The sequence below is a fragment of the Lasioglossum baleicum genome, chromosome 16 (assembly GCF_051020765.1).
Source record: "Lasioglossum baleicum chromosome 16, iyLasBale1, whole genome shotgun sequence".
Classification (NCBI taxonomy): Eukaryota; Metazoa; Arthropoda; class Insecta; order Hymenoptera; family Halictidae; genus Lasioglossum; species Lasioglossum baleicum.
Genome location: NC_134944.1, coordinates 9,586,318 through 9,614,299, shown reverse-complemented (window position 1 = coordinate 9,614,299; position 27,982 = coordinate 9,586,318). Strand labels below are relative to the sequence as shown.

Below are 27,982 nucleotides of genomic sequence, written 5' to 3'. Positions count from 1 at the left end.
AAGGGGCCTGGTACCGCGCGGAATATGGCAAGCCTGCTTAGTACACCCACTATATGCACATAGGCATGCACGCGCGAGCGCGAGCATCTTGCTGCAAGCTGTGGCCTCGTTTTAAAAACAGTGCAAGAGTATTATAGTTTCTATACCGTAACGTAGAAATGAACCCACCCGGAGCACCAAGCTTTTATTCTAACAATACTGAGCCAATAAATATACAGTTGCTGGACGTCGTTTATCGTGGCAATGGGTCCGACCGGATCGTTATAGATGTTTTCGATGATTTCGTCCAAAGGAAGATTTCTCCATCCGACTTAATTACTATATAATGTTTCCACATTTGCGTTGCACTAGTTTCACCTGTCGTTCTTCCTCGTTTCTCCGTAATCCACTGGCTTCACAAGGCTTTCGTATTTACGTATAGGAACTAAAATTCGAACAGAATCTTTCCTTTAGTAACTCCAGTGCAAGATAGAATTGACTCTGTTTATATTCTGTTTTGCAAGAGCAATAATGTTCGTACGTGTTACTATGCAATAGCACGGTGTTTAAGCTTGAAATGCTACTTAACGAAGAAAAAGGTATCCAAAAATTAATTACCGTACGTACACGCTAATTAGTATATACACGTCGAACAAGTAAATATACACGTGCCACGTACCTTCGTACATATACATACACGAATCCATCCATCCATACATACGGTCATTCAAAAATGCATGCATGCATGCATACACACGCACACGCATACGTACAAGTTTATACACTTACACGAGATTAGCTCAGAATATATATAATATAATATATTAATTATATGAACGGAAACATTTATCATATTGTCTTATCGTTCTTTTTCCTCATCTGTCCTACTCTTTTCTTTGTTGTAGAATCGTGCGAGGTGATTCTAGGCGAATCTCGACAGACCATGCTAATTTCTGAATCGCAAGAACAAATTTGCATCCGAAAGCATCGACGGTGACAGAGGTCGTAAAAGATAATTTTTTTTTGCAAATCTCTGTAACTTATTAATTTTTTATTTAATTTACAGAGGTGGAGAGTCTATCAGGACCTGGTATTCTACCGCTCCCTTCGTCCCTGCGTGTGAGAAGAGACCGTAATCCTGTTGGTTTTCATCGTTCTACAATTGTATATAAGTACTCTGCCCTTCGAATCCTCCGAGAGCGTGCAATTTCTTTCCCATGAAACTGTTTCTTTGGCATACATTTCGGCAAATGTAAGTAGCACAGTGTAATACTATAAGGGTCACCGAAATCGTCTTCTTTTCGTAGAAAATTATTCTCTGCGTACGCGGAGCAGCGACGGCGTTAGCAGCAGCGGTAGCGGTAGCAACGGCGACAGCAGTGACGAGCAACTATAAGCAGTAACCATGAAAATCCAAGCAAAGAATTAACTTTAGCAGTAAAAACGTACAAAGTTTCGAGTACAAATCGGCGAAAGCTCTTGGCTATAAATATACTAGATATCAAAATAATTTTTCCATGTTTTGATTAGGGTTTGTTAAGAGGGTAGTCTCGTTTCCGGGATTGCAAGGGTGCAGAATGCGCCTTCTGATCTCTTTATAATTAGACAGCGGATTTTATGCATTTACAACAAAAATTAGTAGGTGTAATTTAAGACAGTAAAGACATTAGAAGAATTTTAAAATACTATTATATTATTTTCAACCTATTAAGCATATTAAGGAAGAAAATAAATTCCTGTTTCACTCCAGTTTGTTGCAATTTAGGGTAAAACAATTTTATTTTGCATAAAGATCCGCTGTCTATTCAAAATGCAAAGATGAGCTAGTGTTTTTGACTACTAAAAAAACCCCCATCTATGCATTATTAACCCTTTGCACTACGAATTATTTTTTAATTTTGTTGCCAACAACTCCCTACTATTTTAAGTGTTTTATTTGAAATTTACTTCAAAGGGCAGTTTCTTGACTATTTTAAACAATTTTGTCTACGAATTATATTGAATATAGCTCTCAAACTTTGTTGTAATTTATATTTGTGGAACTTATCTTTGTTTTTAACTAAAAAATAAGAAATTAACCCTTGTATAGTCAACCAAAATGTACAGGTTATATTTAAAACCTTTCTGTTTATATATATCTTAAATTATAAGACTATACATTAATATATTAGCGAGTAAAGAATGGATGTTCAGAGAAATTTTGTGTTATTTTTTAGAGAAACATTAACAAATTGTTGAAAGAAATACAGTAAATGGGTATCCGGTTGACTACACAAGGGTTGAATAAATAAAGGAAGAACCAAATACATATAAAAACATATAAAATAAGGAGCGCAAAGGGTTAAGAAATCAGAACGCGCCTCCCGCGCCCTTGCAATTCTGGAAACAAGACTATCCCCTCAAATGGTAGACCCTAATCGAGGGTCCACAAAGCAGAAGTGTCTCTCATCGATATAAATCCAACTGTTAGGACCCAAGATTTTTGAAATAGTAAAATTTCACGACGCCACGTCGATGCGAATCATTTAGTATAATTTAGTATTTTTTAGTATGACGGTGTGGAGAATCAGTAGATACTACGTACGATTATACTCGGAGATTCTAGGAGTGGGAAAGGGTGCAGCATGTAAACAGAGCTAGTTGATCAGAGGTTTGTCTATTATAAAGGGATTTCAAATTAAGATAAGTAGCTAATAAAGATCGTACATATATCTCTAACAACATTCGGAAACGTGAATGCGAAAGGTGGCTGTGAACCGAGGGTAACGCCAGCTGCTAATGGCCATCATCAACTACTACAATCAAGAGATAGAAGCCAAGCTTGATTTAAAGGCGAAAACAAAAGTAATATTCTACAATACATGTATGAATAATGGCGAAGTCTGCCACTATGATAAATTAACATGCCCTACAACCAACCTTTCATACTTATACTTAAACGGTGTAACACCTTTAGATATTTGTCCCTGATGAATACCATGTTTTAGTCGAAGGCGACTTATACTTCGTACCTCCTACATTATTCTATGACTTTCAAATCGGTGCAAAAATTGGGAAATGTCGCGTCTGTGGGGATAATCTCTACACGTACAGAGCATCCAAAGTTGGTTGGCTTAGAAAAAAATCACTTGTCATTTCCTATAAAATGCAGACGGATGAACTGTACCGAAGAGCGAGTCACAATCGCCTGACAAATCTCAAACCACTCGCAATATTTTCGTATGCTTTTATATCCCCTCGACGTACGTCAGTGTACACCCGTTGCCAGCAGAAAGAAACAATATGCACGGTGTAGCAAAATATAGACGAATTGATAAAGTTACAAGTGGTAACGGGGAATATCAGAAACTGGGATTCTTTGGCTCGTCTCGCCTAGCCTCGCCTAGTCTCACCTAGTCTCGCCTAGTCTCGATTAGTTTCGCCTAACCTCGCCTAGCTTTTCTAGATTATGCGCTCCTACGCGTTGAAGTTATATCACTTTTCGATAGCCATTCGTCTGACAGATATCTTCGCGGCAACTTTTCCATAACTGCATTCTCGCGTCTCAAGTGAATGGATTGCTCCGTCTCTTCAACGATCCGAACCGTTTCTCGGGCTCTCTGACAACTTCGAAAGGCGTGATTCTCTGCGGCGTCTTGATCCGCTTCTCCTCGTTCTCGTCGCTTGGAAAGTCTTCGAAGCTCAAGTTGCTGAAGCCAGCGGTAACGACGACCGAGCACTTCTTCGTCTTAGCGGTTTTCTTGTGACAGGTAGATTTGCCCTTGTACGACAGCAAGCTCGAAGGTAGAACGTTAACGGAGTCGCCGTGATTTTCGTCGATCAATTGGTACTTCGACTTCTCCGATTTGAATTTGTCCCTTTTGTGTTTCGGTATGTCCTCGGTGCCGACCAGTGGCTCCGGTGACATAGCCGAAACGGTGTTCTGTACACTGTCGGACCTCGGCAGGCTGTTCGCGTGGTGGATGGCAGCCCGAGAGGTTTGTTGAATCGGCCGAATCGCTTGAATAGGTTGAATCGGTTGAATAGGTTGAATCGTGTATATCGAATCAACCGAAGCAGACGTCGATCGAGCAACTGCCTTGTCGGATCGAATCATGTTCAAAGTACCCTCAACGAAGTTTGTCTGCGGCGAAGGTAACTGTCGAGAGTACGGTCTCTGTGGTTGTGGTTGCGGTTGCGGCCTCGGTTGCGGTCGCGGCTGCGGTCTCGGCTGCGTTTGCAGCTGTTGCAGGCGTTGCTCGTCGGATCGAAGAGCTGCGAACTCGTCGAACGGCACAGATCCAAACAGATCTTCCGAACGGTCGTCCGTAATGCCGCAGAAATTCGAATTTCTTGTCGACGAATCTGGGCCAAAGGAAACGTTGTCACGGTTATTATCGTGCGACGATTTCCCGATCTCGAATCCTCTGATCGGCAGACCTGTCTCTTCTTTCGGGACGTAATTCGAAAGTGTTCGATGCACGAAGGGATTCGCGAAACCGTACGAGCTGAAAGGCGAGGAGCCAAACAGATCTTTGTCTTTCGTTGCTTGATTGTCTTTTTCTTCCTCTTCTGCTTCCGCTTTCTCCTGTTCTGGATCGCGTTGCTTTTTCCTCTGCTGTTCGTCCTTGCGTCCCAAAACTTCGTCCTCGTTCTCTCCAACCGGTTCACGACCGATCGGTGTTAATTTTACCGGTACGCATCGCTGCGTTTCTCCAGGTAGAAAGTTCTTGTCTTCGCAAGTACCCTTGTTCGCCGCGACAACGCGCCGAGACAAATTGTACGTGGCCAACGGTCTGTTCTCGACACGTCCCATCCTCTTGTCCGACGAGTTATCGTGGTCGATGTTCTTGGAGTCGCTCTCTTCTTCGCTGTCGTTTTTTCGAACGTTACTAGATCTTCGGAACGGAGCTAACGAGAAGACGTCCTGCTTGACTCTGATCGCTCCGTCCTTTGGAAATTCCGTTAGTACTCTTTCGCACTCGTCCAACGAACTTTCATCGTCCAGCGACGCCGATTCCGAATCGTATCGTTGTTCGGCAAATGGGTCACCGTACGGTCGTTTCGATTTCGCTTTCGATTTCGACTTCGGTCGTGGCTCTTCCGTGTCGAGTTCATCGTCCAACAACAATGGCTTATCACCGTACTGATGACCGACAATCGGGTCCGTGTGGCTCGGTCTCGACAAATGGCCTACGCGTTCTTTTCTCAACGCGTTCCCCTTGTAACGCTTCTCTTTCGGCGTGCCATCACGGACATACTCGTTTCTTCTAATACGTTTCTTTTTTTGGATAGAGTTTTGGTCATCGTCGCCATCGCAATTATCATCGTCCTCGTGTTCCTCTTCTCGTCTCTTCTTGTGTTCTAGCTCGTCCTCCTCATCTTCTTCTTCTTCTTCCTCCACTTCGTCTTCTTCTTCTTCTTCTTCCTCTTGTCCCTCCTCCTCAGCGTCATCTTCCACCAACGCATCATCCCCCTGATGATCATATAGATCCTCTTTCTGGTTCTCATCCTCCCGATTTATGCGACCTCTTCTCCGAGTTTCATCTTTTCTATATGGACTTTTGCGAACGCCATTCGTATTCGCGTTGATATTAGCATCATTTCTGTTTTCCACGGGAGTGTCGATGTCCTTTTTCATATTTCTACGCAGCATGTTCTTCCCTTTTTTTCTCTTTTGTTTGATTCGTTCTCGGGTTACATCTTTATCACTGTCACTGGATATATCGCCGGCGTTGAACGTCAACTTCTCGTACTTGGACCTGTCTTCCATCGGGGCCTGAACAAACGGCGGAGATACAGGACCGTTGTCCCCCAAGAGGATCGCGCTCTCGTCGACTTCGACGCACTCGATCCCCGCGTTCCATTGATTCAAAGGTATTCTCGATCTACCGTTTCCAGATACGTCTGAAAAATATAATATAATCGTTGGTGAGATTGTTGTCGCCTTCTCCTTCAGCGGAAACTGCAAGTCGGTTGGGTCGAATCGAGGGAACGAGATCGAACCGAGCCCGATACTCGTCGATTGAACAATTTAACAATTCACCAGGTCGCGTTGAATACAACTGAAATTCCTTCTACTTACCTAAAACACGCGCGATACGGTCAAATCGGCTAACGTCAAGATCGTACACCTTTGCACAAAAACTCGTACAGAAGTCAATTTTCCTTCCTAATCTCGAGTAATCGTCCGAGTGAAAAGTATACAGGGTGGGGCGATACAAACAGGTCACCCGAATAACTCGCTCGCTTTTGAAGATAGTTGGTATCGAGCCGCTCATAATCTAATGTTACTAATTCTTCTATAGGTTTTATTTCTATAGATTTTCTGTAGAAGATATGAAAGTCAACTATGTTTTTTTAAATGGAACGGTATGGTTTTTTATTCACATTCTGATAGTGTGTTTCAAGATGAAAACTAGACAGCGGATTTTATGGCAAAAATGAGTAGGTGTAATTTAAAACAGCAAGACCATTAGAAAAATTAAAAAATACTGTTGTATTATTTTCAACCTATTAAACATATTGGGAAAGAAAATCAATTTCTATGTTGTTCCAGTTTGTTGTAATTCAGGCAGAAAATTGTTATTTCTCATAAAGATCCGCAGTCTACTTATTACGAAACTCATACAAGGTCACTCAAAATAAAATTGTCTCGACGCACTTTTCGAATACTTCGACGATTCACATGTGTAACATTTTATTTACGTATTCACTGCTACGTACTGCTACGTATTGCTGCGTACTGCTACGTACCCACGGATACATAGTCTAAAACGTGGCAATACTTGTCATAATATTCATATCATTTTCATGCAAGCAGTTTTCTTGCGTGTCAACTTTGATTGTTGGTTTTCCACAGTACGAATAGAACCGGAGTATTACAAAACCGTACTCTAATCGGTAGTCAAATTACTAATAACTATAGATAGCGGATCCTTATGCGAAATAAAAATTTTCCACCGTAATTGCAACAAACTGGAGTGACATAGAAATTAATTTTCTCTCTTACGTGTTCAATAGGTTGAAAATGATGTATAAGTATTTTTAAATTCGTCTAATGTTTTTAATGTTTGAAATTACACCTACTCATTTTTGTCATGAATACATAAAATCCACTGTCTACTAATATTTGTCGCTACAGACAAGCGTACAATGTGATTGATTGTTTGTTTATGTTCTGCGTCAACCAGAGAAGACACAAAAATTTATATTCTATTGCAATTGATCTTCAGTGACCTTGAATGACCTCCACAATAAGCAATTGTTTCGTCTAGAAACACTGTACCAGAATGCATAAATCAAGAACCATACCGTTCCATTGAAAAAAGCAGAGTTGACCTTCATATCTCCCCGACGTCTCCACCTATAAAAAAATTAGTAAGATCAGATTATGAGCGCCTCGATACCAAGTAAGTTTGGGCCGATGCATTTTCTTCTACCTTCAAAAGCAAGCGAGTTGTTCAGCTGATTTCTTTATAACGCTCCACTGTGTATATTCTTATAGCAATACGAATAAAAAAAAATAATTAGAAGAAACAGAAAATGTCTGATTAGGTCTGCTACAGACGGTCTATGCTGTTACACTTTCCAAATCGTGTCCGTGGGTGTTTGAAAGTCATCGACTTATTGTTAGCTTCGATCGAGTTGCATTTCTAGCTTTTTCATAGTAATTGGTACCGTCCCCGTCCCCATCACCACATCCATCATCATCAACACCACCATATCACTACCACCACCACCACCACCGCTGCTACCCGTAGCTACTATTATTACTACCGCTATCGCTATCACTAAACTAGTGATACCAACTACTGCTACTACTATTGCTACTATCGTCTTATCGGCATAGTGGGTCTGGAACAGTCCTAATCAGATTCAGGGGGGTAAGGATATTATGCGAGAAAACGCAGTAATCATCTTCGTATCGCAGTGATACTATTGCCGGTTTTAGGTGCGCAATATATAAGGGTGTTTCGTTTATCTGGAAACGGAAATATCTCGTAACGAATTTGTTTACAAAAATTGTTCGGTACGAAGGGAACAATCATATGGTGTAATTTTTTCGGGACTCGAATGGTGGGGGGAGAAATTTCAAAGTCAAATTAATTTTTTTAAATGTAACTATGCATTTTTTTTGTCATAATGTTATTTACTGTTGCAAATCATTCGAAATTATATTGTAAATTTGTAACTTCGTAAGCAGGCAATGTTAGTATCTGGTTACTACCAGACGCCTTAGCAATTTTATTCAGTATGCCTAAATTAAATTGCTCTGTTTATTACTTAATTGAATATCTACCTGTCCACCATTGTCCACAATGCATTTTTCTACTCGTTTTAAAAATTCCTTTTCAGCATTTCTTCCGACTCTTCGAAACAAATAACAAGAAGGTCCATCTTTGTTTACAGTGTGCAGCTAATTACAATATAATTTGTAATGTTTTGTAACAGTAAATAACATAACGTGATATGTCATTGACATGTCGACAAAAAGAATATATGGTTCCATTTAAAAAAAATAATTAGACTTTGAAATTTCTCCCGCCACCATTCGAGTCCTGAAAAAAGAATTACACCATATGATTGTTCCCTTCATACCGAACAATTTTCGTAAACAAATTTGTTTTCGTAACTTCAGTGTGTCACAAGATATTTCCATTTTCAGATAAACGAAACACCCTGTATACATATATCTATACAGGGTGGAAATTATAAAGAGTTACAGGTGAATATCTCCAAAAATATTGATTATACGCAAACATGTTTCAGATGAAAGTTGTTCTGCACCGAGGGGGACATCATGTGGAGGGACTTTTATTTTTCCCGGTGGACACTCCAAGGTGAGGTGAAGGTCAACTTTCTTTTTTCATATGGAATGTCCTATTTTCTATACCATAGATCGATAGAGTATCAAATTCTGAGTATAAAAGTGTTGATCTTCATATGTTCTAAATCTAATATATATAGTTAACGAGATATTATCCAAACAATTTTTAATGCGTACCAGCTATCTGAAATTTAGTCCCTCAACTAGAATATGGTAACTACAGCTTGTCAAATCTAGCTGTGCGGCTGAATGTCTCCCGCAAGGGGAAATCTTTGTATTTGTTTGCCCATTCCTATGTTTTGGTCAGCCGCACAGCTAGATTTGACAAGCTGTACATATAGAAAATTATTTCGATAATATCTCGTTAACTATTAGATTTAAGACATATGGAGCAGTGTCGCCAGAATCGACCAAGACTGGTCGATTTTTCCTCTCCTCCTTTTCCCCTTCCACTATTCTATTCCAACACCATGATCATACTCCATCATCCCTCACTAATTGTAAGACCGTAGACTGGTCACGTATTAATCTGGTTATCAGAGTGGGGGTAAACTGTATTCCCCTCGATTTCCTCGATCTGGCGACGCTGATATGGAGGTCAATACATTTTTACTCAGAATTCGATACTGAATCGATTCATAATACAGGAAGTAGGTTTTTCCATTTTAAAAAAATCAAGGTGACCATCACCTCACCTTGGAGTGTCCATCGGAAGAAATAAAAGTCCCACCACATGATGTCCCCCTCGGTACTGAACAACTTTCATCTGAAACATGTTTGCGTATGATCAATATTTTTGGAGATATTCACCTGTAACGCTTTATAATTTCCACCCTGTACAATCGAATAGATAAACAGAAAAGAAACAATTGCTGCGTTTTATACCGTTGCAGAGAAAAACAACACTCCATGTGCTATATACTAATGTACATGTTTATTGCTGAAACATTATTTTAAAACAGCGATAACAACAATGTCCATGATGGTCAGCCTCCTATAGTGTGTTTTATTCGTACATTCGTGAATTGAATACGACATTGAGATATCGGCAACGATACCGACGTAACAGCAACGACACAAATAGGAGGCAAACAAGAATGAGACCGTGTCGAGGTCTTCTTTTTACGCAACAGAACCAAAATACTTGAATAAACACAATCTGTTGGACAAACAAAATTGCTTCCACCTCCCAAACTCATTAGGTTGTTCCAGACAATAAGTATTATAGTTAAATGTACAACAACATTAAAGTGATCTGAGTCTATACAAGAGTAAACAACTTTGGGCAGTCACGTTATATAGATCGTTCGGTATTTGCGAGTAACGAAAATATTAATTGTCGATCAGTCACAACCGAACATGTCGTTGACAAGGTTCGATCAACTTGCGACAACGCACTACGAATCCCTTTCCAATGCGTGAAGCACTGTACAGGCGACAAAGGACAGGATATACCGTTAGCGTTGCAAGCGATACAAGAACAGAACACAAACAAAAATAGGGAACAAGAGAAATGGGGGAAGAAACAAGCATGTGAGAACGGAAAAGAGAAGATAAGAATAAACGAAACAAGGAAGAAAAAAAGAGAAAAAGGAAGAGTGAAGAGAACACCAGAGTGGAGGAAAATATAAAGCGACTAGTAAAAAACAAGGTGGAAACCTATTAGCCAATATCGTCATCCGTTGCATCGTAGAATAATCTTGAAAGAGCAAGTAGGTTTAACGTTCTTTTGCGTATAACAATCTTTCCTGATACAACCGTTTAGCCTACACGAATTTTGCAACGAACGTGATCTCAGACCTAATGGTAAATCATTTCTAGCTGGAGAAATTAATTTCACCTACTATAGTTCGCATATTTGACTACTGCTTCTTCGTTGAGATTCGAGCGAACATCTAACCAATTGTACGCTGCAAATGGAAAGAGCAACACGTGTATGTACAGCGTTGCACGTGTAAACATGCACGTGTGCGTAGATTAATCAGATTCCCGAGAACGCTAGCAACTATGTTATTCTTTTGTCATTCACTGGAATTTTACCGCGGTATCTCTCTAGTAATATACAGCCGGGAAAGTTCTTTTCGCAAGCGTTTCTAATGGAACCAATATTTAAAGGTCTCTAAACTAAAATTCTTTTTCCATCGGCGAATATATGTACCCACACACATGCTCTGTTTCTCTCTCTCTCATTCTCATTCTCTCTCTAGCGCGCGCGCGCGTAAACACGATTAACGTTAATATTATTCAATAGGTACATGTGCAACACGTCGGCTAAAAAACAAATACGTACAATATATGTATAATATCGCATATATCGTTCAACTTTTCTCTCAAGCTCACTTTTTTTACAATTACACCGTACACTCCGCTCCGTCTATATATATATATATACCTTGGTTTTTCTTATTTTCATCGTGCAATAGCATTTTGTACCGGCAATACTATTTTATACATATATATGCGTATATATGTATATGTATATATACACACAGTTTGCGCGCGCGCGTGCGTGGGTCTGTGTGTGTATGTATACGTTTATCGGAACATATTTCGTAGAGAGTATTTCTCATCAATTCAATCGATCGAAGCAACTAACAATGAAAGACTCGCGTTATTTAGGAAGTTAGCTTTGTTCAACGTGAAGTCGTACGAATCGATCGATAAAATCGTTACAAGCTTAGCGTCTCACCTTCGACATGTTTGTACCTTTCACCGGTTGCATAATAGATTCTCAAACAAACTAGTTGCACGTGGTCAATGATTAACCCTTTGCACTCCTATGTCGAGTATGATTCGACATCACAGAAAGAAAAACGTATAAGTTTTTTACTTTTTAGTTTTTGCAAGGAAAAATGAAAGCCAATTCTTTACCATTAGGAATATGTCTTACGGCATTTTGTTCTACGATCTTCTACGATTTTTCAGGCAACTTAAAGACAAGTTTACCATATGATTAGTAAACGAAATTGTTCCAAATAAGTAGCAGTCAAAGAACTGTCCTTTGAAGTAAATTTCAAATAAAACACTCAAAATAATAGGGAGTTGTTGGCAACAAAATTGAACAATAATTCGGAGTGCAAAGGGTTAACGAACGAGATAGCAAAGACACCATGGGGATCTATATTGTTCTTCTATTTAATTCCCCTACTCTATTCTATGCCTACTTTCGTTTTACTTCATTCTAGCCTGTCCTATCCTGTTCTATCTTGTCCTATCCTATCGGAACCTTCTAATTCACCATCTATTCTCTTGACTATGTGCATGTGTCTTTCGTCGGTACCGCGTGTCTCCCCCAAGTCACGGATAATTGAATTACGCGAACTGCCTGTGTCAACTAAAGGCTAATCCTATTCACCGTAAATCTGTTAGCCAAAAGAGATAACAAAAGGTTCCCGCTGATCCCGTTAAGGGGGTAGACTCATTTCCAAGATTACAAGGGTGCGGGATGAGCCTTCTTTTATGTTTTTCAGTAGTCAAAAGCGCTAGATGAAAGTTCTATTTTTACATTTAACAATATTTGACAACATGTAGCTGTCGCAGCTTCATGGAACTAGCTACAGTGACTCCCACTAATATTCGGACACTCTTAAACAAACGACAACTTTTTAAATATTGGACCGTACGACTTGAAATTGTTTGAGAAGTCAGAAATCATCGAGAAATTAGAAGGCGCACCCTTACAATCCTGGAAACGCTAGTCTACCTCCTTAATAGCATTGCATGCCAGTAAAAATGATAGATATGAAATGAAAGATCAAGTTTGAGAAATAGAAAGGGTACAGCGGAAGAAGAAAAAAAAGAATCTCCACTCTATTTACACGCTATTCTCCCTATACGCGCGTGTATGTTCATGTGTTGGAGGTAAGAGTTTTCATGGCGAATGTTCTCGACTTTATAACGATAATGTCGATCGATATCGGTGCACTCGACGTTTCAAAATCATACTAAACTCGCGCACATCGTGGACGCTGAATAAACGCACAGGAAGATAGGAATACACATATAATAAGAAATCTTAGATAGATTAGGATCTTTGATAGAATGGATAGAACGCGATCACATGTTATGTTAAGGGAAGGAGGAGAGAAGGCCATAAACCCGACCTGGTCGTGCGTTTTCGTTAAAGCACAGGGAAAATGCGAATGAAGCGAACTGTGTGTACAGCGCGTTATAAATTACATATGTATATCATGTATGTATATGTATATATGTATAATATTGTAGAACGGAACGGGTTCGTTAGTCGAAGGTAGGCTTGTTACTTCGGACAAAAATTTCTCGCTATGAAAAGTAAGTTGAAATTGAACGCGACGCTATCTCGTGTAACGACAGCTCCGACTATTGTCGACCGATTACGACGTCAACGGAAAGGAAAAGGACAAAGCATCGATCGCTCGGTCGACTTTTCCGTTCAACCGTGGATAAAGTAGGGGTCGAAAATATGATAGAATAAGAAATAATATACGAACAAGTCTATGCATTACCTCCAGCAAGGGCCGCAGTCTTCGATCCGATCTTACTCTTCTTTCCTCCTAAAATGAAGCGGAGGCATTAGCAGTATCTTGGTTGCGAAGAAATAACGCTAACTTAAACTACGTTTTCTAGAGAAAAAGGAATATGTCCAGATACTTTTGAGCGGTAGTGTATATAATTTACAACCACCCACTTACTTGGCAAACTGAAAGGTGCGGATTCGAATGGATCCTCCGGTAATTCTGTACACGTCATAACTAGACTTTCACGACTCTTTACTCCGCTAATACTCGTATTACTGCCCCGTCGAATTTTATCGAATTCCGCGCCGAAGATATGATCCTCTGTTAATTGATCGAACGGCTGTACATCCTCGAAGGGGTTCCAGGCAGCTACGTCGGCGCTCAACGATCTTCCTTCCGTGGCTATTATGCTCGAAAGTTCACCCTGATTCAAAGTACATAATCCAGTTAGCATGCTAGTCATCGGAGTACCAACATAACATGGCGTCACGTAGCATGCAGAAAGCAAACGACAACTATGAAAAATCTATGTAACAATTGATCCCACAAATAAACGATAATGTCTGCCAGGTTGCTGATCTCTCGGTGAAATTACCGATGTTGGAGACGCCTCTCGTGCAATCGACAAGTTTTTCTTTTTCTTGCAAACGGGTAAATTAAAATAGAAATTCGTGCACTTTATGTACTTACAATACGTACATGCGAGGCGCTAGTTCCTAAACAAGGCCTTATGTCGGTTACAACTTCGGGGGACGTGTCATCTTCTGAGCGAGCTTTCACCGATGCTTCGTACGGTGCCAGAAACTGTGTCGTCTCGCTTGCGAATGCCCTACAAAGACAGGACGAACGGAAACAAATAAAAAAAAAATCGACGTTCGAGAACGAACGAGGAGGAAGATGATGATAATGAAAAGAGGAAGGACCAAGTTAACACTTACTTGTTGAAAGCGCTTGTATCGCTAACGTTTCTCCTGTGGCGCACGCAAGACAATACCGTTGGACTGTCAGGCGGAGAAGTGCTCAAACTTATATTCTGGCTCAAGCTTTCCGCCTTGTTCACTGGTTTCGGTAAAGTGAGCGGTGCTGTGGGAGGAGCCACTATGCTGGATCCCACTGGAATGTTCAATTTCGTTGCTAACGGGGTAACTGGGGGAAACTTCGGAGGTGGACAACTAGAAGTAGAAGAAATACTGGACGCTTTCGGGAGCGATTTCGTTGGTTTCGGAGCTACCGGAGGCGGTATTTTTGCAGGCGGTGGCATAGTTCCAGTGTCGTCTTTGAACGGATCCGGGTACCCTGAAAAAAAACCATGAAATGATACATGGTATCGCGTGCCGATCATCGTCGAAATATCATCGCGTTGCACAGTGCTGCGATTCGAGGTGCTAGCTGGGCAAAATCTTCGTTAAGATTAATAATACAAAGTGTGCAGATTTTTATAGATGTTTCTGATATAGATATTCTTACTGTCTAGACATTACTTCATATGACTATCATCTATTTTTTACGGAATTACGTGAGTTTAGTCCACCTAATTAGCATTGATCGCAGCACTGTGCTTCGGTGTAACGTATAAAGATCAACCGGACACAATATTCAATCAACTTCTCACCCGACGGCGGAAAGAGGGCTTCCAAATTGTCCTCGTTCACATTGCCCGCAGTTTTCGAGTCAAAGTAATATTGACTTTTCTCTGGGACAGTTACCGGCGACTGTCCGACCATAGAACTTTGCGAACCGGAAGAAGCTTGTGCAAAAGGTGTCTGCGACGCTACTTGATGAGCCGCTTGCGTGTTCTCAGCCAGCGATTGCACATTTTGTTGTCTGTCCTGCGACTGTGGTTGCGGTTGCGACTGCGGTTGTGTTTGCAACTGCGACTGCGGTGGTAATTGCGGCTGCGTCTGCGGCTGTGGCTGCGGTTGCGATTGAGGTTGCGGTTGCGACTGCGACTGATTTCCCTGGCCAGAAATTTGACTGACGATCTGCCCGCTTAAACTTATCGGGCCAGTGCTTACAACCTGCCCTTTTGGTCGTTGTCGTGGGGTTACCGAAGTACCTTCGACGATAGTTACAGGAGACGGTTTTGGTGTTTTCACCAGTGACGATCTTTTAATATTTTCAGACTCCGTACATGGACAAGGTAATGATTCCAAAACTGGAGCTGGTACTTTCTACAAATATAGGGGACAACGTACGTTATTAATCTACTTGAGAAATATTCAGAAGTAGACTGCGGATATTTATGCATTTATAGCAAAATTGAGTAGATGAAATTTGAAATTGTTGGAAAATTTAAATATTGATGATGTCAATGTATGATTTCTCGTGAAATAGTTATTTCTAGACCTAGGTTTACACCTAGTGTTAAGGGAAGAAATAACATTCAGTTTGGTTTCTATTTCTTGCAATCGATGCATATCATTTTTATTTCGCATAAAGAACCGCAGTCTATGCGTAGGTGTCGAGTACTTACATGCAAGTTCCGTACAGGGCACTCCTTGCCCTGGATTTGGAAAGCAATCACAGAAACTTGGTAAATGTCAGGGCGGCTATCAGGATCCGGCTCAAGCATATAACGAATCAGACAATGAAGGCTTCTACTATATCTATATAAAGTTGAGTGTTTTTCGAATAGTTTTGTCATGTAAAGTGTTAAAAGTAAATTCTATTATATAGATATACGTAAGCGTATAAACGTGTATACACGTGTATGTACGTATAGATGCGTACGCGTAAGTACATGATACATGTATATGTATTCATAAGTAACACGTATATACAAGTATATACGCACGTATGTGTAAATACGTGGTAAATACAAACCGAGAGTTATCTGGTACAGTGAAATTTCCTGATTGAATAGCGAGCGTACTTTCTCCAAATGGCAATGTGAAGTAACATAATTTATATAACAGACAACCCAGCGCCTGGAATCATCCATGTGTTTTGTTTCATTGATTTTGCAAACAGATCCAACACCTTAAATACTTGTACTACTTCATCGTACCCATATATCGGCTTTTGTTGTGATCGGTTTCCCAGAATACATATCGATCATTTCTGGTGCTCTATAACTAAGTGTCGTGTACTTCTTAATTTCTTCTTCGACCAGAGCGGCACCCTGTACACTGGGATTAAGAACTTTTGCTGTTGCCGAACCAAAGTCGCATAAAACATAATGACCAGCATCGGAATACAATATATTTTCCACCTAACGAGTATAATCCCGAATAAACTAATAAAACACATTGTCCGGTTTTCGTTTGTAAAATTAGAATAATGGGAAAGCAAACCTTTAGATCTCTGTGTATTATCGGAGTCTGACAATGATGTAATCTAGAAACAGCTTCGCAAACATCACAAAATATTTGTAAAACTTCCGATTCGGTGAAGCCAGTTTGTAACCTGCAAACAATTCGATACAGCAAAACATTTCTAAATCTGCAGTAGTCTTCATACGTTACTTGAAATTTATTACAATCATTATTAACCTGTTGTTCATCATCTGCAGAACTTGAGACTTGCAATAAGGCATTAGAAGCAATAATTCGTGAACACCGCCACCTATATGAGTTATACTGCTATCCACGTATCCTATGATATTCTTATGACCGTTCAAATTACTCTGCAAAGAAAATAGCCTTACGTGAATATTCCAATAGCCAATATAATACAATACAAAACAATCCCCTAATGTTTAGGGGAAGATATACAAAGAAAATGAGTCTCGGGAATTCGAATAGACAAAACTAATATTAAAAAGATGATACCTTTTTTAATATCGGACTATACGATTTGAACTTTTGTAAAAAGTTAGAACAATTGGTCTGCTACACAATGTGACCAAAAGTTAATCTCTAACTGCAATCAATCTAAGGATTCTTATATAACACACTTTCATAATGCATATAATTGACACAAATCTACAAAAGGTATTCTTTAAATTTTCAATATAGCCCCACATGGAAAACTTGTAAAAAGCAACTTTCAGTATTTTCTCTACAATTACGACAACTTCCAATTTTTCTCAAAAATTTCTTTACACATCATGCAGTAAACTAATTGCTCCAACTTCTCAAAAATGTTCAAATCGTGTAGTTCATTATCTAAAAAGTTATACTGTTCTTAAGAGTGTCCAAATATTAGTGGGAGTACTTATAAAACTCACCGCAATCTGTATCTCTCTCTTACAAACGTTAAGATCCTGTTCATTGTTGACGTACATACGCTTAAGCGCGTAACGTCCATTCGAAGATTTAACCAGGAACACAATAGCGAATCCTCCTAAAACCAAAGAAGTATATTTACACGATAGGAATGCCAACATCGGTTCGAGACATGTTAATACATTGTCGCACTATAAACCATAGTGAAAATTTATTTACGTCTACTCTTTTCTACAGTTGATATGCGACTATCTTATATTAACTTTGTATTTTATTCGTTTATTTTTATATATTGCAGTACTCCATAAAATAACAAAATGTTGGTTTGTCTCTCTCTGTCTCTCTCTGTGGGCGTGTGTACCTGCATGCGTGTGTATGTTTCTGCGGGTGTGTGCGCGCATACGTAAGTATGGTTACACATGATTTATAAGAATGAAAAAAATAGAAAAAAAATAAGTCATTTACATGATTTACTTAATGCATAACTAGTCGACAGACTAGTATCGATATTTGGTGTGATCCCGTTGTTTTTCTAATAATACGAACAATTCTATTAGCATAGGACACGTGTTAAGATATGAAAAAAAATGATTGAATATATAATAAGAGCGTTATGAAGAATGAATGGCGAGGATTCAAGGTTGAAACAACGGAACGCGTACATACCTTCCGCCAAAACATCCTCGACAGTCACCGTGTAACGTCCCACCACGAAGACCTTTCCTAAATAACTGTTTGGTTCTTTCGACGTGTTTTCTATTTTTGAAAAAAGTTTCTTCATATTGGCATACGTCGTCGGTTCTCTCGATACCGAACCGTCTTGACATAAGGCTTTCTCTACTACTCGATGTTCGAACGTACGATACAGCAAAACTGAAAATTCCGTATTAATTGTACAAATAGTGTCCTTGTTCGTGAACCGTTCGAAATTGCGGAGAATCTCGTAACAACTTAACGCCAATGTACTTAACCAAAGGAAATACTTCTGATCATGATAACATTTAACGTACTTTAGCCAGCCGACATATTCAGGCCGTAGAAACTGCGCATGCACCGCTCCGCAGAAGCTATGCCGGAAACATATGTGCACAATTTCCGCTTAAATGTCAAAATTCACTCATTGCTGTCTCGTTTTTTTTTAGTATCACTCTATCCACCGTTGTTCCGATCTGCGAAACAGAGATTCCACGCTTCGTAATTACAGGTAGATAGATAGTTAATTTGTGATCGTTTATTGCGTTACAGGCACTTTATTAACCGATTGACAGTGCAACGGTATCTCGTGGAAAAACGATGCAAAAATATATATATATATGTGTTTAGTTCCTTTCGAAATGATTTTTTGACTTTCTTGCATTCGATTCGGACGCTCAACCACTCCTGTAAGCCACGTAATTTATTTCCAATTTTCCACGCTAATTGCACAGTTCTCTCGAACTTTTCATTTTTGCTTCGCTGTTATACGATCTCTACCTCTACCATAAGATATGTGGGTGGGGGGATGCGCGCGTTGTGTATAAACAGAAGATTCCATGCTTCGTATAATTACAAGATTTTGGATGTTTATGCAATTTACAATTTTTGTAGACAAATTTTAAGAAAGTGGAATCAAATAAAATCTTGTTTTCAGTGGTAGCAGCCTTCGTAGATTTGAAATAAATAAAAATAGTACTAAATAACTCTGTCGAATTTTATATTAATTCTCGCGAAAAGTCTACAAACTTTCCGAACTAGATTCGTTCGAACAATCCGTAAACAGGTTAACGCGTAAATATAATTAAGAGTAAATTTTATAATTTAAAAATTACAATATTCCATTGATAATTAATCAAAGTACAGCTCTCGTGCGAAACGTCGACGGACTTTCCGAACGGGATTCGTTCGAAAAATCCGTGGACAGGTTACACCGCGTAGCTCTTTTCGCGAAAAGTCCACCGAATTTCCGTAAGAGATTCGTTCAAAAGGTTCGCAAAGAATCTCGACGTTTGACTTCTATTTATTATCGTATAATCTTACTTCCCCATCGCGTTTAAAATTATTTTTCTAAATTGAATAGCGTCGAATTTCTATTTTACTCTTCGATTTTTACCAGAATAATTTTTGGTCACCCGCTTCTAATTGTATTTGGAATAACTTAGCCTAACTGGATTTTGTTAATTTTGATTTTAAATTATATTTTTCAAAATTGAATAACGTCGAATTCCCGTTTTATTCCTCGACTTTTGCCTAGCTAATTTTTGGTCACCCGCTTGTAATTGTATTTGTCGAATAACTCGGCCCGACTGGATTTTATTAATTTTCGATTTAAATTTTATTTTTGAAAATTGAACAACGTCGAATTCCTGTTTTACCCTTCGACTTTTACCAAGCCAATTTTCGGTCACCCACTTGTAATTGCATTTCGAATAACTAAGCCTGACTGGATTTTATTAATTTTCCATGTAAATTCTATTTCTCAACATTGAACAACGTAGAATTCCTGTTTTATTCTTCGAGTTTTACCTAGATAATTTTAGATCACCATCGACTGTTGTTTACCGTGGTCGCTGTGTTACCGATGGTCGGTTACCGTGCTCTCAGTGTTACCGACTGTTGGTTAACATGATATCAGTGTTATCGACTGTTGGTTATCGTGATCGATATGTTACCGATGGTCGGCTATCAGAATAGCAGTGTTACCGATGGTCGGTTATCAAGATCGGAGTGTCATCGACCGTTGGTTAACCTCTCTGTTCTAATATTTTCTTAAAGTTCTCGTCCCCTTCGTTCTTTCTCTCGTACTCCCCTCTCCTTTCCGTTTTACAATTTTGATTTCGTACATAATTTTTCATTTTTCCAAAATTATGCTCGCACATTTAAAATCCCCTCTGTCTCTACTTTCGATCCCCACCCTATTCCTTTTCTCCCATCACCCTTCTTTCCGTTTTTCAATTTTGATTTCTTACATAATTTTTCATTTTTTCAAAACTATGCTCGCACTTTCGAAATCCCCTCTGTCTCTCTGCTCTCGATCCCCGCTATTGAAAGTTCGCGGACTAAAAACTTTTTTTGATTTTCAGAAAATTTGTTTCAGAAATCTTTTCCTAAAATCTAAAAAGGCTCGCCGCCCTACGAAGGGTGCCTCTGTATTCTACGAATTATGGAGTTCGCGAACTTTCCGAATCAGATTCGTTCGAAAAGGCCGCGGACAGGTTTACCTATGCCGTGTCTATAAGTATTGTATAATATATCCTTATTCCCATATATGGTCTAAGGCTATCTAGGTGCCGCGATAATCCGACGTATACCTGGCTGTAATGCGGACCTTTAGTTCACCTAGGCACGTCTCCATCATTAACGCGCGTTGTCAGTAAGCAAAATTCTCGGAATTTGCTTTGAATTGGACAGGACACTGTACAAGCAGAATATCATAGATCTATTTCCGAATAAAGTAGATGAAAAGCACTCAGCTTCGAGCATCGAGTGCAGGCTGCAATCGATATCGGCTCGAAGCAGATCTGACTGACTGACTGACGTAATAGTAAACGTACAGACACTGTTCGTGTATATTTGTTGACAATTTCAGAATTTCCAAGAACAGCAATAAAAGAAATTCGAACCGTTTCACGATATCTAAATTGCTTCCGCTGCTTTATACCTGGGTACGCGACGAAGTAATAAAACGTCAATAAAACTGGGCAATTACTTTGACCGTCGCGAGGGCCAATAAATCCTGGGTAGTTACCAAAACAACTCTGGATTTTCGAACTCTGTTTATTGCGCGCGCTGTGCTTCCTCACAATGAAACTCCTGCACGAAATTACCTGAACCTTTTCCCGGAATGTTCGTTTGACAAGCAAATTTTCACATAATCATCGATTTCATTTCCAAAGTACAGTACCAGGACCTCGTTGAACCGGCTTGATCGAGAGACAAACAGCCCGGACAAATGGAGGCTAGGGCGACGAAGCGACGAGGGCCTGGGACGCCTTCAGATGCCTTGGCCAAGTGGTGCAATAAACACGGCCGAGCAATCCCCCGGCCAGCCAGGTAGCTTTGCCACGGCCACGGCCCACGAATATACCTGAATCAGAGAGTCTGCCTGAATATACCATCACTGGACACCACTGCCACCTGCCACCGCCACCGACACCAGCAGTGTTCCGATTGTAACTCGCGCATGCGCGGCAATTTCAGCCTCAGTAACGTAACTATTTCGATGAAATCGGGTAGCTTGAGCACCCAACAGACTTTTAAAAAGTTTTTCTTCACAACTGCCATTGTATAATAAAATATTAACGTTCCGCGTCACGTCTCTCGTCCATCAGTCGTCCCACTAATAACAGCGGTACATTCCCGCCAATATAACTGCCTCAAGGTATCAGGGCCCTGGCCGCTCTGCTGCGTCATTGTAGATACGCTACTGTCTTGGCCGCGCATGCGCGAGTTACGGTGGGTTCAATCGGAACACTGCCGCCACCAGTTGATTCACTGACTGTCACTGACCGACTTGGACCGACTGATCAGTTGATCAGTGCAGATTGGTGCAGATTGGTGCAGATCAGTGCTGATCAGTGCCGATGCAAAAGTTCGGGCGAAATGTTGTGTCGGGTTACGTCTCGTTTCTAGTCCCGTCCCCGTGCACGCTTTTGTGTCGCGTGCGAGCCCGTGTTGCGCAACGCCAATCAGAAACATTTGAATCGCGGAATACTTTCCGCGTCTACGCAGTTGTCGAACACAGACGAAAGTTGATTTTATTTGAAAGAAAAAAAAAACACGAGAGAAAAAAAACGGTGACCCAACCGACGTCTCGATAAGGAAAGAAATAATCCGCGTCCAAGAAAGTGCTTACTGTGTCGATCGAGTTGCAGGCAAGTCTTTCTCGTCACGTTGTCCTACGATAGTTTAATTATAGCTACACGGCTGGTACGGACCTAGGCTCTCCCAAAATAATGATTGGATTAGCGTGGCATCCCTCGGAATCCCTCCCCGTTCACTGCTCTCTCTCTTTCCTTCTTCTTTTCTCAGTCTTCATTCTTCTCTCTCTCTCTATCTCTTTCTCACTCACTCACTCGCCGTGTCTTATTTTCTTGCCGTTCCTTTTCCCACGGGACACTTGTGTTGTTGCAGTGCCTCTGGGAGTATACCTGTGAACAGCTGTCGTTTCGAAGTACATCACACTACAACCACAGCATTCCGAACCTCTATCCATGCACGTTCTATTTATCTATTTTACACGCGCGATTTCTCCAGATCGGTGTTCATCGAAAAGCGAAAACGCGAAACGTCGCTATATATTGCGACACAACGCCTATTCCGAGAAGATAATTGAAACGCCGCTCGGAATGCTCACCGAATGAACCGGTCCAGCCGATTTTCACCTCCACGCGATCGTCTCGTTCTCTTTCTAAATAGATACGCTATCACGGGTTCTTGTCCGGATTCGTTGCAGATCGAAACAAACATGTTTCTCGTGTTGTTGTTACTTTGTTGTGCACGTGATTCCCGAATAATGGTGCAGCACGTCTAGAGAGCTGTTCAAAGAAGCTGTATATTCAAATAACAACTGTTTTCCAGGTAGCTTCTATCCAGTTCGCTAACCACTAAGAGGCATGGAACAGTTCCCTGGTATGAGTGATGAGAATATAAATATTAGCGATGTCAGTAAGTATCTCTGCGCCAACTTCCAATTCCTGTTTCTGTGAACATTACATTGATTTCCTTCGATAGTTGAAGTCATCCAAACCGATCCTGAGTTCGTGGAGTCTACGAGAACTCTACCACCGATGCAAGTGAATGCTGGACGGCCGTCGCCGTACGTCGAGATACTAGAACAGCCGGCTAGCAAAGCTTTACGTTTTCGCTATGAGTGCGAGGGCAGATCTGCTGGTAGTATACCCGGTGTCAACAGTACACCGGAGAATAAAACGTTCCCTAGTATAAGAGTGAGTATACCGATAAAACTGTACCATTTACTGATTGTTCGTCTTATGTGATAATAATTAATGTATGGTAAAAGATAGCGGGATACAAAGGCCGAGCCTTAGTTGTAGTATCGTGCGTAACGAAAGATCCGCCGCACAGACCTCATCCTCACAATCTTGTCGGAAAGGAAGCATGCAAGAGAGGTGTTTGTACAGTAGAGGTGTCGTCGGAAAACATGACGGCGACGTTCGCAAATCTTGGTATTCAGTGCGTGAAGAAAAAGGATATAGAAGACGCACTTACAGTAAGAGAAGAGATGCGCGTAGATCCTTTTCGAAGTAAGCTGAGAATGAAACAGGAAGTAATTTTATCTTTTTCGATAATTCAAGATCATGTGTGATTCTTTTCTTTCCTAGCTGGCTTCAAACATAAAAAGCAACCTACCAGCATCGATCTGAACGCGGTGAGATTATGTTTCCAAGTTTTCATAGAAGGATCTCAGAAGGGAAAATTTAATGTCGCGTTACCGGCGGTTGTGTCCGATCCTATATTTGATAAGAGTAAGTTCAATCGGCTGTCGTGCGGATTGTATTTATTTTTAGAACCAGCCATTCTACATCTGCCTTGAATATTTCAGAGGCAATCTCGGATCTTGTAATATCCGATCTCAGTCATCCTAATGCTCTGGTCACGGGTGGTATGAAAATAATTTTGCTATGCGAGAAGGTTGCGAAAGAAGACATACAAATCCAATTTTTCGAAGAGAAGGACGGGCAAATGGTGTGGGAAGGATTTGGTGATTTTCAACCTAGTCATGTACATAAACAAGTACGTTTTACGCTTTCATAATCATTAGACTGCGGATCTTTATGCGTTTATAAAGAAATTGGTCGGGTGAGATATAAAAGAATATTGTGATGTCGTTTTTAGTGTAACAAGGACCTGTTGCTCACCAGCAATGCAGAACATTTTTATTTTGCATGAAGATGCGCAGTCTAATAATCATAAACTCGATATTCCAGTATCGCGGAGATGTTTAACGATCTTCGATGATTGTTAACAGACTGCGATAACGTTCAAAACACCGACTTACCGTGGACAAACAGTGGACCAGCCCGTTCAAGTATACATTCAGCTGAAGAGACCATCGGATGGAGCAACTAGCGAACCGTTTCCGTTTGAGATGTTACCACTTGATACAGGTAGGCCTGCATTCTGGTCTTTGCGGAAAGCATTTGCCCGAAAGAAAACAGATTATAGTACATTTGGTAAAATCTTAGCCACCGAGTCTGCCTTACTCTCGAACGTTGCGCCTAGATACCCGCGCAATTTCGATGACTTTAACAATAACGACTTCGACATTAAGAGGTCGACTAACAAAATCTCTGCCTTACGCGCTTTGAACGATCTGTATAACGTAAAGAATACATTAGACTCTTGTAACGGAAGTGCCGAGGTCAATCGTAACGTAGCAGAAAACGTGAACCCCTTAAAAACTACTATAACAGATTACCAGAATAACGAGGTACCAAACAACTCTGAAAACGAGAACACAAATAAGATCTACAAAACCGATAGTAGTCGTATCGACAAAGAAACAGTCGACACCAATTCAGGAACATTAATTTACGGCAAGCCGGACACTGTCGTTGACAACATGGATATATTAAAGAGCTTAGAGTCTCCAAATTGGTACAAATTGTTATTCTGTTTCCATAGTCTTTCATACAGATCTTAAAGGATAGCTGAAACACACGCCCCAGCAGAAACTTGTTGTTTATATTAACCGAAGGATTGCCTAGTCCTTTCTAGTCAGACTTTTACAGTGTTATTTATACCTATATATTCTTGCTTTTTACTATTTATTACACGTTGTTAAGTTTTCTCTTTTTTTTTATAGCGATCCAAGTTTACACGCATATCACTTTGTTTCTAGTCGTAGAGTAGACGTTTAATTTATAGCCGAATGGGAATATAGTCGTTTGATTTGTCTTGCGATTCGGCAATAGTATTTGCAACCAAAGATATATTAATTTTTGTGCTTGAAGGTGGAAAAGAGATTTCGCGTGACTTTTTCTAGGGTCCTTTGTATTCGGAGATACTTCACGTTGATTACTGTTCAAACACACAAGATTAATGTTCGTTTGTTCGTTTATAGATAATCCGGATGAGTTAAGCCGAAAGCGAAAAAGGGTTGATAACAGTTCAAGCTCGCTAGTTTTGAGGCATATAGAGGCAGAAGCTGAGGAGCGTGAGTATCATTCTAAAATTGTCTTCGATTCTACAGCTTTGCCGGGAGTGGGTTTCAATGGCGTCATTGGCATTGTCGCATTGTCGAGATTGATCGAAAGCACACTTTTTCTATATTTACATTCAATGCCGAATTCTTCGGGTCCTATCCTCTTCTATCTTTTTTTTTTTCTATACCGATACTAATTTTCATGTTGACATTTTGCTGTACTTGACTCCAAATAAGAATGTACTTGTACTGCGCAAGTCGTTGCGCGTCAGCCACAAAATTGATGGCGTCAGCCAATGATCGTGTGGTCGGCGAAGTACGAGTAGGGGGATTAGCCAATGAACGAGTTCCGTTAGAGTCAGATGCGCAGTAGAGTCTTAAATTCGTCGGCTAGTAAGTACATTCTTATTTGGACTCAAGTATACATACATTTATCGCAAAACGAAAATACTTTCTAGCAAGCTGTCTCAGGGATGCCAGTAATAAGTACTCTCCCCTTTGTGCATTTCAATACGGGCACGTGTTCTCCATTTTTTGTGACGATTGTTGTAACCGGGTATAGTAAATTTGTTGGAAATTCCGGCGGTGTTTTTTGGAATATACTTGTATACGTGTGGGGGAATGTTGATGGTATATCTCTTTTATGGATCTCCAAGTATGTATACATTTGTCGGAATATTAATGTTTCAGCGTTTTCCAGTCGCGTCACACACACTAACCACAGAATTAATCATCTATCCTTTCGCACAGCGGGAACATCGTATTTATTATTGCAATACGAGTTACACATTTTGTTTTTGTTTTGAATTCTTCGTGTGCCGTTCAGCGTGAAAATATATGAAATCGCATGAAATCATCTCCATTACTAATCATCCCCGTTTTCTACTAATTTAACGCTTCGCTTTCTCGTTCCCCTTTTCCTCGTGTTATTTTGCATGAGAAAATTAATACTGTTTCACGCGACAATCGAGGTAGAAAATATTGTAAGTATTTCATCGCAATAACAATAACTAGCTAGCAGAATGCAAACTTACCTGAAACCGATGTCGTCGATGGACTTGTTCATTCGTTTGATGGTATTGTAGATCCTGAGATGTTGGATCAAGCGCCAGAACCGACAGGCGCAAGTGGAGGATCGTTTCCGCTTTATCCCTTGAGGACGTCCCCGCAGCATGATCCTGCAATGCAGAGGTAAACCGATTAGTAAAATGCCAAATATTTACATAGCGTAAACGTATGTAATTTGTACAACTTGAAATATGTTACACAGGTCTCCGGTACTATCGCAAAATATGTTACACAGGTCTCCGGTACTATCGCAAGGTCGTCCACCATTGCCCGTGGTTTACGCACCCTACCACACGAACCTAATGCAGCGACATCTACAATTTCAATATCCGTCAACGAGTAGTCACATAGAGCAACCATTCGCATACGCACACGATGCGTCGCAGGTACAATTGCAGGAACAATTGATAATGGACAGAGTGACACCCGATTATCAAGGATTGGAGCTGGACGCTGCTGGTATGATCGACGATGTATAGCTACATTGATATTTCGTACAATGAGATCCCGAGATTCGTAATTAATAGACAGCGGATCTCTTACGCAAAAGAGAAATTTGCTACTTGAATTGCAACAACCTGTGAAATGGAAATTTTTTTTTTTCTTAATATATGTTCAATAGGTTGAAAATAATATAACAGTATTTTTTTACATGCTAATGTTTTTACTGCTTTACACCTGCTCATTTTTTTTCGACTCATTAAATCCTCTGTTTATATAATACATTATATATGGATATGCGGTTCAGCAGGTATAGTTGAAGGAGGGGATGCCACGAGCGTGTTAGACATGGACAATCAACAATACAGTTTCGAGTCAAGTCTCGGCCAGCTTAATTCGGCAGAACTCGCTGCCATTGGCACCGCACTCGCCGAGAACTTGTCCAGTGGATTGTCCATCTCGGAAGCCCATAAGGTATACTTTGATATAGGTATAAATCTCATATATCGTTCGCTACTCACTCCTCTGGCTTTTGACAATATCAATTAAAGAACAAAATAAATAGTTATTGAATTTAGTCCGAAACGAGCAAAGAAGCAAACCAAGGGAACAACGAAGAGAGCAATAGCATGACTGACAGTTTTACGAGAATTACTGCGGAACTCAACACTTTAAACAGCATGTACAAACCGAGGCGGGAAGTTGACGACTAAAAAGATCGGAAAAAATTTTTGAACAATCCTATATAAGTGCGAGCAAAAATGTACGTTGCGAGAAACGTTATCCGAACATTTTTTTCTTTTTAGGAAGTATATACATATTATATATACTTCCTAAAAAGAAAAAAATGTATATATATATAGATATATAATGTTATAAA

General features: G+C 40.2%; 2 protein-coding genes and 1 long non-coding RNA gene across 14 annotated transcripts; 2 read left to right on the top strand and 1 right to left on the bottom strand.

The window, feature by feature from the left end:
* The first annotated feature begins 10 nt into the window (after window positions 1-10).
* LOC143217322 (uncharacterized) lies at window positions 11-8,662 on the top strand. The gene is made up of 2 exons (XR_013010783.1): window positions 11-981; window positions 1,046-8,662. It is a non-coding gene; the product is annotated as an uncharacterized LOC143217322 (long non-coding RNA).
* Window positions 1,383-22,420, bottom strand: Nak (Numb-associated kinase). 2 transcript variants are annotated; one of them, XM_076441450.1, is made up of 15 exons: window positions 22,282-22,420; window positions 21,254-21,513; window positions 18,117-18,619; window positions 17,453-17,568; window positions 16,776-16,909; window positions 16,578-16,689; window positions 16,292-16,495; window positions 16,108-16,211; window positions 15,758-15,890; window positions 14,897-15,455; window positions 14,223-14,580; window positions 13,975-14,113; window positions 13,459-13,708; window positions 13,273-13,320; window positions 1,383-5,865 (listed from the first exon to the last, which is right to left on the bottom strand). In XM_076441450.1, exons 3-15 carry the CDS (start codon window positions 18,229-18,231, stop codon window positions 3,524-3,526), a joined length of 4,614 nt encoding a protein of 1,537 aa, XP_076297565.1. In that variant the 5' UTR covers window positions 18,232-18,619; window positions 21,254-21,513; window positions 22,282-22,420; the 3' UTR covers window positions 1,383-3,523. The 2 variants fall into 2 exon arrangements, with proteins under 2 accessions (XP_076297565.1, XP_076297566.1); XM_076441451.1 differs by having other exon boundaries at window positions 13,984-14,113.
* On the top strand, window positions 21,332-27,851 carry LOC143217319 (embryonic polarity protein dorsal-like). Of its 11 annotated transcripts, none has more exons than XM_076441456.1 (12): window positions 21,332-21,479; window positions 23,007-23,093; window positions 23,160-23,374; window positions 23,449-23,692; window positions 23,771-23,914; window positions 23,992-24,182; window positions 24,418-24,556; window positions 25,513-25,605; window positions 26,679-26,784; window positions 26,864-27,120; window positions 27,410-27,576; window positions 27,681-27,851. In XM_076441456.1, exons 2-12 carry the CDS (start codon window positions 23,042-23,044, stop codon window positions 27,813-27,815), a joined length of 1,743 nt encoding a protein of 580 aa, XP_076297571.1. In that variant the 5' UTR covers window positions 21,332-21,479; window positions 23,007-23,041; the 3' UTR covers window positions 27,816-27,851. The 11 variants fall into 11 exon arrangements, with proteins under 11 accessions (XP_076297571.1, XP_076297575.1, XP_076297579.1 ...); XM_076441460.1 differs by lacking the exon at window positions 21,332-21,479 and adding an exon at window positions 21,892-22,300 and having other exon boundaries at window positions 26,897-27,120; XM_076441464.1 differs by lacking the exon at window positions 21,332-21,479 and adding an exon at window positions 21,892-22,300 and having other exon boundaries at window positions 27,668-27,851.
* Window positions 27,852-27,982: the final 131 nt, after the last annotated feature.